The 11,846-nt window shown below is 33.0% G+C and overlaps 1 protein-coding gene across 2 annotated transcripts in view; it reads right to left on the reverse strand.

The window, feature by feature from the left end:
• Positions 1-8,108: 8,108 nt before the first annotated feature.
• The window catches only part of LOC21386673 (dCTP pyrophosphatase 1), a 3,960-nt gene continuing 222 nt past the window's right edge, over positions 8,109-11,846 (reverse strand). Inside the window, exons 1-3 of one of the 2 annotated variants that reach the window (XM_010091153.2) lie at positions 11,794-11,846; positions 8,566-8,919; positions 8,109-8,473 (exon numbers count right to left, since the gene is read on the reverse strand). The exon at positions 11,794-11,846 is cut by the window's right edge and continues 222 nt beyond it. In XM_010091153.2, coding sequence (XP_010089455.2) covers positions 8,575-8,919; positions 11,794-11,846 — 398 coding nt within the window. In that variant the 3' untranslated portion in view covers positions 8,109-8,473; positions 8,566-8,574. Of the gene's footprint in view, positions 8,920-11,793 lie in introns of both variants that reach the window. The other variant, XM_024177274.1, reaches the window with a different exon arrangement.

An 11,846-nucleotide genomic window follows, 5' to 3' on the forward strand; every position in this document is an offset into this window, starting at 1 on the left:
ACTAAACATCGAATTTGTTTACACGGTTGTGCAAGAATTCTGCCACTCTAGGGTGTCTAATTTTCAAAGTTAAAAAGTAATGTTGGCGTGTTGTCGAAGGTACAACGCTTATTTATATAGCAACTTTGCATATAAGGAGACTCTCTGACTCCTCGTTTGAACAATTATAAGACACAAAATGTTTCATAAATAAATAAATAAATATACATATATGGATATAAGAATACTCGGATAATGGTTCCCGGAGTAAGACGGTTTTGAATGGAGAACAAATGAAATAGAATAGTCTGGAAGAGATGTATGATCAAAACTTGCGTCATCTTGACCCGCACTCCATTCCTTGGTGAATTAAGCCTAGAGATGCAAGAATGGGCCGGCCCGACCCGACCTGTTCTCTTTAGGCCCACGCGGGCTAGTCAGTATAAGAATGATATCGGCTCAGCTCACATTACGGACTAATTTTACGTGGGTCAAGTTAGGCCGTGCCGCAGGTCAGGATGGGCCGTGTCATGGACCTTGAATGGGCTGGCACACTCAAGTCCCATCTTGGCCCATTATGGGTATAGATGGGTCAACATATCTAAACATGCAATTTTTAATTTTTTAATTTTTAAACAAGTTAACAAATATATAAGTTTGAATAGTCAGTAGAAATATGAAAATGATTATTTTATTTACGATTACCTCATTAAATAAAAATCTTTCTAAGGAAAACTCAGTGGGACAAAACCTTGATTAAAAAAAAGAGTACAATCATGATAATTATACATAAGATGTTTACAAAATTACAAAAAAAAAGAAAAAAAATTTAGATATTATGGACCAAGATGGGCTGGGCTGGGCTGGGCCGGCCCATTATGAGCCTAGATGGGCCGGGTTGGGCCGGCCCATGATGGGCCTAGACGGGCCGGGCTGGGCCGGCCCATCATGAGTCTAGACGGGCCAGGCCGGCCCAATCCCGGCCTGCCCCAGCCCGGCCCAACCCCGGCCTGACCCATGATTTTTCATAAGCCGTGCTGGGCCGGCCCATGAGCCGATATATGTTGGCTCAGCCCAGTCCACTAATATTAATAGGCTGAGCCGTGCCTTGAACAGTGACGGGCTGTGCTGACCCGGCCTGTCACTGTGTTAGGATGGGCCTAGGCCTGCCCACGGGTCCTGGCCCATTGTTGCATCTCTAATTAAGTCGTCTTGAGTGGACTAGCTTGCTTCTTGCCCTAATCCCCCTCCTTGCGTCTCTTTATAAGGCCCACATCCCACTTTCATAGGTATTAAGGGCCTATTTTATTTTTACAATTCAAATCATAATTCAAACTATTTGTAAAATGTCAAAAAAAGTGCCACCATATAACGGCTGTTTTAAAAAGATTCAGTCAGTTCGGACTAATTATCCTACATCCACTTGGATCTTCCTTAAGATCTTGCACTATCACCAAATAACAGAATCCCAAAGCAAGCTCTCTTAGATTTACAAAGAATGACCAAACAGAGTTCTCTCACAGTACAACAAACCAAAATTAACACTCGGTTAATGACATCCCATACCCCCTTTTTTTTTCTCTCATTTTTTGAATATGGGGTGAAAGGATTTAAACTCGTCGCCTTATGTAGTGGAGTAAAAATGTAGAATAACCGCTAGATTACCCATATAACCACTCATACCGTTTTATACATATATATAAAATCAAATCCCCAAACTAACTTACTTTGCGTTTGGTTCATGGATTAAAACTATGTGATTAGAACCATTTTTGATTTACGTGTATTTTTTGTGAAATAAAATACTGTAACGAACCACGAACTATGATTTGAATCAGGGAATGAATCCATCTACCAAACATCCATGTAACTGACCAAGATACAATATGAAGTAGTCGATATTCTTGAGACTTTTGATAATCCCTACTACTCAAATGTGCTACGTTTATCATAACAAAACTTGGATCATTTAAGAAAAATGTCTTAAAATACCATAATTTATTTTAAAACCTTTTTATATTATTTTCTTTTGTGACATTACAACAAATAAAATATGACATTTTAATAATATTTTATATATTAACTGCTGGGAAAATACCCAAAACATCTCCTAAAATATTTGCATTTTGTTGTTCGCTAATTGTGAATGCCATTTTTTTCCCCACAAATTTATTGACCCTGATCTTCTATTGCAACTTGTTGTAACCATTAAACAATTACCAAATGATCTAGCAGCAGAATTGTGATTCTGGGCACCAATTTCACTAGGCTAGCTACTAATTCCACTGACTATACAACGTGAGAGGCCAAATGTTCATGAAGTAGGTTATTTAACAATAGAAAAATCATTCATATGCCTAAGTAATATATAATTCATTTTTTCTTTTGGCTAAAAGGATTTTACATACAACTATAAGCGCTAGTGACCCTAAAACAAAGGTGTTGATTTAAGGTGTCCAACTGAACATTTTCTATAAAATTTTCTATAATCAATATCATTGTCCTCTAAAATCCAATGGTATGGTAATTAATGGAAACCTAAGAGGGTTCAAATCATACAATTTAGCATTCGTGTTATGGTTCGAATCATGATTCGTGACTCGCTACAGTATTTTAAAAAAAAAAAAAAGACACACGTAAACCGAAAATGATTCTGAATCATGATTATGAATCCGTGAACCGAACGGGCCCTAAGTTAACCGATATAGCACTACAGACAGCTATTAAACCAAGAGTAACTCCAAAAAACCATTCATTTCCAAACATTTATTAGAGCATAGAAGAGCTCGAGAAAACTTAGCAGGTGACCAAGAATGCTCTAAATACAGGGCTATGTTGTCTAACCATTATCAGTGCTAAGTACTCAGGAAGCAAGATATAGGCCTCGTTCATTTTACCGATTCGAATTTTCAGTTTTAGGTTTCTACAGTAAAAAGCTCTCAGAAAATGTCACATCTCAGCTTGAATTGAAAACTCAAATCCGCAAAGTGAACGAAATCATAGTTTCATTACCGCGTGGGAAACAACCAATATCTTGGAAGCCCCAGAACACTATAGATAGCATGAATAAATAGGAGACAATATATGGATTGTCTCCTAAATGGCTTACCTCCATATATTTATTGTACCCAACATAATGTTGAATGTAACAGTATTAGGAGACAATCCGTGATCGATCATGTTTTTAAAAACCGAGTCAGCTTCTTCCAAACGAACACCCTAGCCCAAAGAATAAATTAAAAAAATTAAATGTGACAACATCTTTAAGTCTCATTCATTTCACCGATCGAATTTAGAATTCGAATTTTGTTATAGTAAAAAACTCTCAGAAATAATCACATTTAACTTTTTTGCTCTAATAAAAAGCTCTCACATAAAGTTACATTTCAACTCAAATTTAAAACTCGAATCAGCGAATTAAACGGGCCTTTAGTTTTCTCTCCCTTGTAAAGGGAATCAGTTAGGGTATTGTAGGTAAATATATTAAGGTCTCATTCATTTTACCGATTCAAGTTTTCAGTTTTAGGTTTCTACAGTAAAAAGCTATAAGAAAATATCACATCTAACTTTTTCTACTACAATGAAAAGCTCTAAAAAAATGTCACATCTCAGCTCAAATTAAAAACTTCAATCCGCAAAATGAGATTCCACGATCAATCATGTCGGTTAGTTTTCTCTCTCTTCCCTACGACCAAATTTGCATAATCCGTGAATCAAAGAATTATAGCAAACAGTATTGCGTAGAATGCCACGCACGATCATCTCTTGAAACAAGCCCAATGCCTCCTCTATTTATCCTTCCTTCCAAAGCCAATCAATAAAATAGTGTATACTAAGGCATCGTTCATTTCACCGATTCAAATTTTTAGTTTTAGATTTGTACAGTAAAAAACTTTTAGAAAATGTCACATCTAACTTTTTTTACTATAGTGAAAAGCTCTCAGAAAATGTCACATCTGAGCTCGAATTGAAAACTCGAATCCGCGAATTGAACGAGGCCTAAGTTTAATGCTGCCATCATCATCCATTTTCCTAAGCAGCTTGAGTGCCTTTTGGGTTTTTCAGGGGTTGTTCTTTTGTCGTTTTTGAGTTAAGTGATTTAAGCGTAGATTTTGAGTTATAACTTAAGTTGAAATTGTAACTTAAGTTTGTGTTTGGTTGTGTACATTTGAGTTATGGTTTGAGATAAGAATCTTTTTGAGTTTGTGTTTGAGTTAGTTAAAATTTGAATTTGTATTTAGATAGTATTTTAATAAAAACTCAATGCTGATGAAAAATTTTAATAGGGTATATGAGTAGGATTTTATTCGTCCTTTCATTGTCAACGCATAAGAAAAATCATCTCAATCAGAATTAAAACGAAATGTTATAGCATTTTTAAGAATAGAAAAAATTTTGTTCATTAATTTGAGTTCGAGTTTTTGAACTCAAGTTAAAGCGGAAACTTGAACTCAAATTTTAGTTTTAAACTCGAGTTTAAATTTAAAAAAAAACATGAATTTAAATAAAATTGTAACTTAAGTTACTTTTTTTGAGTTTTTCATTTAAAAAAAGAGCCGCTGAACAGCCCCTCCGACTTACAAAACCCAGTAGTGAGGTCGGGACAACCATCAAGCCTTCCTTGCAAAGCCCATGAAGGAGAGTATTTACAGTATGGGCATTCGGTTGAATGCCACTTTTAACCATAGTTTTGGAGAGTTGCCAAAACTGAGAAACCTAGAGGCGTTTGATAGTGTTTTTAAAATAATTTTATTTTTAATATAAAAATAAAAACAAGATTATTTTAAAAATAATTTTAAGATTAATTTTAAAATTACATTTAGTTAGATTCTTTAAAATATTGTGTTGAGTACAATAAAAAAATAAAATCATATTTAGTTATAATTATTAATTAATATATTATACAATTTTTGATAAGTATGAAAATAAAAACAGAGAAAAGAAAAATAACTTTCAATCGTTTTATAATTTTTTCACAAAAACTATCTTCATTGTTTTTCATTTTCATTTTCAAAATATTTATTAAACAAACACGGTTTAAAAAATGTTTTCATTTTCGTGTCTTAAAAGACGTGTAGAAACATTTTAAAACAATCTGAAACTAATTTCAAACGCACTCCTAATTTCTCCTTATTCAAACAAGAGAAACATCTAATAACAATGTTTAGCATTCTGACTTGGAGATGAAAATCAACACAACTCATCGAGTGCGTTTACAATTCGTTTTAAAATAATTTTATTTTTTATATGAAAATGGAAATAAAAATGTTTTCAATCTCAGACATAAATTATTTTTAAAAATACGTTTAGTAATTTTATCAAGAGATTATTTTTAATATAAAAAAATCTATTAATATGTCTCTCTCTCTTTGCTCGAGAGAAGAGAAAATAAAAATAAAAAATAAAAAATGACTAAAAATTATTTTTCATTTCTCTCCTATTTTATACTAAATTAAAAAATTATTTTTATTTCTGTTTTTTATCTTTAATTATATCAAATGACATTTCTCAACTGTTTTTATTATTTTTCCTCAAAAAAAATGAAACATAAAAATAAAAACAAACTTCAAACACAGCCATCATCTCTCTGTACATTGAGACGACAGTGGAATAAACAATTGATTGAAAGTCCAAATAGAGGGGCATGGGTCGCATTTTAATCATGGAATTGAAAAAACCCAACGCTTCTGTTAGAGCTAGGTTCCGGATTTACATCGAATTTGGACCAATTTCTCCAAACGTGGGAAGGAATCATAGTTGATAACACTAGAAGCATAAGAATGAAATTGGGGATAATCTGAAAATCCCAAAGAGAGAAATAATAGAAGAAGAATTACCGAGAACCCTTGTTAAAAGCATTTGTAATTTGAGCTTCGATTTCATCGCTAACCTCAGAGGTGAAAATTGGGTTTTGATCTGGTTAGAATGGAATCTACGTTGCAAACTGAATCCTTGAACTTGGAGTGTAAGATTCGGGAATTCAATGGCGAGCTGCGACAGGAAGCTCTTCTATTTCTTATTCTCTTCTTTTTCCACTTTATTTTTAAGGCCGCTTGTTTTATATGATTGATTCTATTATAGTATTTATTTTTTCTCATAATAAATTTAAATTTTAGACGTAAAATTTAAAAATCATGATTTAAATATATATTTTAAATGAGATTTAGGAGTTATTTAGTTAAGAGATTCGTACTCCAATTCGAATTATAATTCGTTATTTGTTACAGTATTTTCTCTCATAAAAAATACACGTAAATTAAAAATAATTCTAATCTCATGATTCTGATTTATGAATCAAACGTCTCATTAGACTATGTTTAAAACCTAAATTTTAAGATGAAAAAAATATAAAAGAAAGTTAAAAAAAAGGAGAAAAAAAAACTACAAATTTTTTCGTGTTTAAATATTCAGACTAAGAAAAAAATAAAGTTCACTTGCTATATTTTTTTCACCTCACTTTCTCCCTCCTCATTTTATGACCTCACTTTCTTTCCTCATTTTCTCTCCACATTCTCATGATTTAACGCTTAAAATAATGCAAGGATATAAAGTGACATGTGGCCATAAAAAGAAGTGAAGTTAAAGGGCAACTGGTTGAATAGATAATGTTAAGGGATGTTTGGATGGAGGATTCAAATCATGATTTGAATCATGGTTTATGGTTCATTACATTATTTTCTCTCATAAAAAATACACGTAAATAAAAAATAATTCTAATAATATGATTCTAATCCATGAACCAAACGTCTCCTTAGTATCGGTTTGCTTTTTTCACCAAATTCATTATTAAAGGAAAACATAGGACCAGGTACATGTGCGGAAGCGTCTATAGTGGTTTTGGGTCAGATCTAAAGCTTAATTAGTTGCGCGCAATCAGTATGAGCACATAGCCACTATAACAAGACACGTTGAATAATTAAGCATAACCAGTCATGCATTTATTGATTATCACGACAATATTTTGTGAGGAATACTTGTATTTACTGAGCGAAAGCTCACTCAAGTTTGTTCATGTTGTAGATAAATCGGGTATAAAACTCACACCTTGACTGGACTGATAGATTGGCAGAGCAATGCGAAGGCAGAGGAGGTGAGGGTATAGGATACCACCATGCAATTTAGGCCGTGTTTAGAATTGATCTCGTTTTTATTTTTCACGTTTTTTGAGAAAGAAAAAATAAAAACGTTTCTAAAACGGCGTTTGGCGCAATAAAGAAAAAAATGGAAATGAAAACGATTTTTTAGTTTAGTGTAAAATGAGAGAGAAATGAAAAATAACTTTTAGTCATTTTTCATTTTTTATTTTCATTTTTTCCTTCTCGAGCAGAGAGAGAAACAAAAATATTAATGAGTTTTTTTACATTGAAAACAATCTCTTAATAAAACTAACAAACACATTTTCAAAAATAATTTCTATTTGAGATTAAAAACGTTTTCATTTTCATTTTCATACGAAAAATAAAATCATTTTAAAATGAGTTCCAAACGCGCCCTTATAGATTCTTGAATTTTTTTTTCCTTATACAGAATATAGAGGGACTACATTTCTTACCCCATCAAACAATATCCCTATAACTGTAAAACGGCACCCAAAAGAAAAAAAAAAAATCAAAGGTTAATTTCAAATTTAAACCCTGAAAAATAATTATCCCTTTTGCCTCCCACAATAGAAAAGGGCACAAAATTCCCCATAAGCTTATAACAAATTATAGCTTTAGTACTTTGGTTATTGACACCTTACTTTTTAGGGTCTTTAATCACATGTAGTCAAATCATTGAGTAGTAAAGGGCACTTTATATAAAGCAAAGTTTATAATTTACCAAGTCATGTGATTTTAATATAATCAAAACCGCTAAAAAATTTGATATTTCAATTACGAAATATCAAACTTGTAACTTATAATAAAGTGAAACAATTTCATGTCACTTTATGTTGTATAGGGTAAAATGAGACAACCTATGTCAAATTTAAACATGAACCTTTAAAGAGATCACCATAGCATAACTCATAAGGATAGACCTGCAGTTTGGCACATGAATCTGATACTATTGGGAAAAAAAGAAAAAAAAAAAACACACACACACATACATGAATCTGAATAAGCGGGCACAGTGGCCGACCACCCCAGATTGTGCTCATGCAATAAAATGCCTATTACCCTATTCACCATCCGCCAGAGAGAGAGAAATGGATAGACATTTATACTGTAGTGAACAAAAAGCGAAAGGAAGAACCCATTATGCTCTATCCAAAGAAAAAGCTAGTACCAGACATGATGAAAAAGAAAAAGGCAGCAAAACCCCTAGCAGGGGGAAAAAAGATGAGCTTTTTCCAGTCAAGGAGACATAAGAGATAAGGGATGAGAGATGAGAGAGATTAACACCAACTACAGCTTTTGCCATCACTGTACGAGTGAGTTAAAAGATGCATGTGACTGTACGAGATGAAAAAACGAAGGAAACCCCATCAATTCTTTCGCTGAAAAGAGCCCCCCTGGTAAAAAGTCATTACATGAAATTAATGAAACAATTAAAAAAAAAAGGGTCCAAAAAAGGAGACATATTCACATGAGATCAGAGAGACACCAAAATGGTTCAGCTTTTGCCATCACTGTTCACCACTAGTGTTGTTTTGTCGTCTTTATTCTTGTTGTCGTTGACGATGTCTGCATTAACATTAAGACTCACAGGAGAGTTGGTGGTGTCAGAGTTGAAATGCGTGAGCTTTACTGGGTATTTAATGGCGTTAAGAGCCAGCTTACGGAGAGCAGCTTTGCCAAGATCAATGCCACAGATGTCAGAGAGCCTAACAAGGTAGAGCAAGACGTCTGAGAGCTCTTCCCCCAGGTGCTGCTTCTCTTCGTCCTTCCAGTCAGGCAGCCCCCTTGGAACCTCCCCTCTCCACTGGAACATCTCAGACAGCTCTCCCACTTCTCCCACCTGAATCAATCACAAACATGCATACATATGAGCACTCAATTTCCATTACTCACATAAAATGGGGCCCACTAAGTCGAGTTTGCTTGAAAATTTTAAAATCATGATTTAAAATTATTCTCATTTTACGTGTTTTTTTTAGAGAAAAACACTGTAGAGAACCATGATTGTGTTTGAAATTGATCTCATTTTTATTTTTCACGTTTTCCGAGAGAAAAAATAAAAACGTTTCTAAAACAGCGTTTGATGCAATAAAGACAAAAAACAAAAATAAAAACGATTTTTTAGTTTAGTGTAAAATAAGAGAGAAATGAAAAATGACTTTTAGTCGTTTTTATTTTTTATTTTCGTTTTCTCCTTACTCTTGAGCAGAGAGAGAGACATTAATAAGTTTTTTTATACTGAAGACAATCTCTTAATAAAACTACCAAACGCATTTTTAAAAATTATTTCTGTCTGAGATTGAAAACGTTTTTATTTTCATTTTCATACAAAAAGCAAAATCATTTTGGAACGAGTTCCAAACGCGCTATATGAATCATGATTCAAAATCAGTGACGAATACATGAAACAAACATCTCCTAAGTGTTGGTGGATCCCGCTGGGTGGTTAGCAGAGTCTCAACCTAATAAAATCCACCGTGATATGAGTAATGGGGATTTATCTTATGAATTCCATTTTCCATACATATAACTGAAGAGTACATATGATTTATATATGTAGATGCTTCTTATTTTTAACAATTAAATTAGGCCTAAAAATTATCTCATGCCTTAAAATTTCCAAAATTAAAAAATTTTATTAGACAACCGAGAATCTTTTTTCCCCTCTTTTTTAAGGCCCACATTGTGATTTTCATCCCATGATTGAAAAATGGAATATGTGTGCATCCCCAATTAGGAAGACTAGAACCAAAAAGGGAATAAACTAGCCCAAAACCCTCCATAATTGCACCTTTTCATAATAGTAAGGCCAAGTGTTTAAGAGATCATCAGCTTTTTTTCTCAACTAAACATATTAGTATCTTTAAAAGCACTAACCTATGAACTAAGATTAGGTTTGTCTTTAGTCCTTCAAGACATATGGTCTTAAGTATTATCTTCAACCATAATATGTAGAAGTGAGATGTAACATGACATTTATTCTATACAACAATGACATTGAAAAGGTGTAACACTCTTTGTAATGTCATTATTACATAAAATAAATGTCATATTACATCTCCCACTTCTACCTACTATATAATGTATGATGAAACCTACAAGATGATATGAACTCACGCATTTACTGCGTCAACTTCTGAAAACTTAGAGAAATAGTAGTCATCATCACTGCTCAAAGATAGTGCCTTATATTAAGTACTATTTTGGTGATTAAATGACAACCTATACTATAGTGTATGCAAGTTACCACATTACAACATCGTAGTGGAATAGATTTAATCGCGCTAGTAACACCTGATGGAAGTATGGTAGCACATATAACCTTGCATACACTATAATATGCTACTAGAAAGGTCATCCTTCACTGAAGGATCACCACATTTCCCCTAGTTTATAAACCAAATACTCAAATACAAACATACAACAATAACGTATGCACTAGTCAAACCATGAAAGAACCAAAAATTCTTTCACATATCCTAAGATTCGAGCTTTTTTTTTTTGTTTTTTGTTTTGTTGTGAAGCTATGTTATTTCATTGCTATCCGTATTTTCTGTTCAGGACAACAGAACAAACGACAATACTAAAATCAAAGTAGGGTCTAATGTTAATAACTCATGCATTTGAAATATCCAGGGCCTTCCCATTCTAGATGTGCTATATATACATTCGTGGCTTAAAATTTTGACACATTTAATGGAGGTTTTAGACACATTCTACAGTTGATGAAATTCAATCAGAGCTGAGAAAATGAAAATGGGGTCACCAGTACCTTCCATGTTTATACTGTATAATCTATGGCCAAAAAGGATGATACACTTCAACGGAGGTTGACACCGTTTCCAAAGTTAATAAAGTATACAAATGGAATAACCTAAACATCTTTCTTGTATACCGCCATTTCATCAGCTTTCTACAGTGAATAAAGATTTGTTCTTTCTCGTCAAAACAAACAATATTTCATGACTCTACTCTTGCCATTTTATTTCCTATTCAACAGAAAGGCAAACCTAGCGAATGACAGAATCACAGCCAAAATCAGAAATGGGTACACAAGAAACCAGACTGATGACTGATCTTCAAGAACCCATTATTTAACTAAAATCTCAAAATGGGTAAGCAAGAAAACTTTTTTTTTTTCATTTGCTAAAACAAGAAAACAGCTTTTTTAAACTTTGTTGCTTGCCTGCAGAGAAAACAAGAGGGTTATTATTATTATTATTATTATTATTATTATTATTATTATTTTTCGGTTCTCATTTCTGGTTCACATAAGCCAGACGAGTTTTCACAAAACAAATAAAAAAAAAAAAAGTAGAAAACGAGAATGGGAGAAAGTCTAGAGACAGAAAGAGAAAGCAAGCCACAAGCTTAGCAGTAGTGCTTGATACAGTAATAGTGAAAAACCAAACTGAAAAAGTCACAAAAATAAAATAATGAGATATTAAAAAAAAATTAAGATATCCTTATCATCATCAACCACTAACCCCCTTTAGCTCTTAGAAAAACAAAAAACAGAAAACAAAAAACAAAAAACAAAAAACAAAAAAACAAAACAAAACAAAAAACACACTTTTGACTCTACCCAAGTTCCCATACATTGGGACCAATATTTTTCACACATGGGCAGTGAAAAACAAAAAATGAAACAAAAAAAAAAAAAGAAAAAAAAAAGACATTAGGGTTAGACTTTAGATTTTGAAATGAAAATTACCAGAGCCAAAAGAAGATTTCTGGGGCTATGAAACTGGTCCCAGTCTCTTTCCC

This window comes from Morus notabilis, unplaced genomic scaffold, assembly GCF_000414095.1.
Source record: "Morus notabilis unplaced genomic scaffold, ASM41409v2 Scaffold1906, whole genome shotgun sequence".
Lineage (NCBI taxonomy): Eukaryota > Viridiplantae > Streptophyta > Magnoliopsida > Rosales > Moraceae > Morus > Morus notabilis.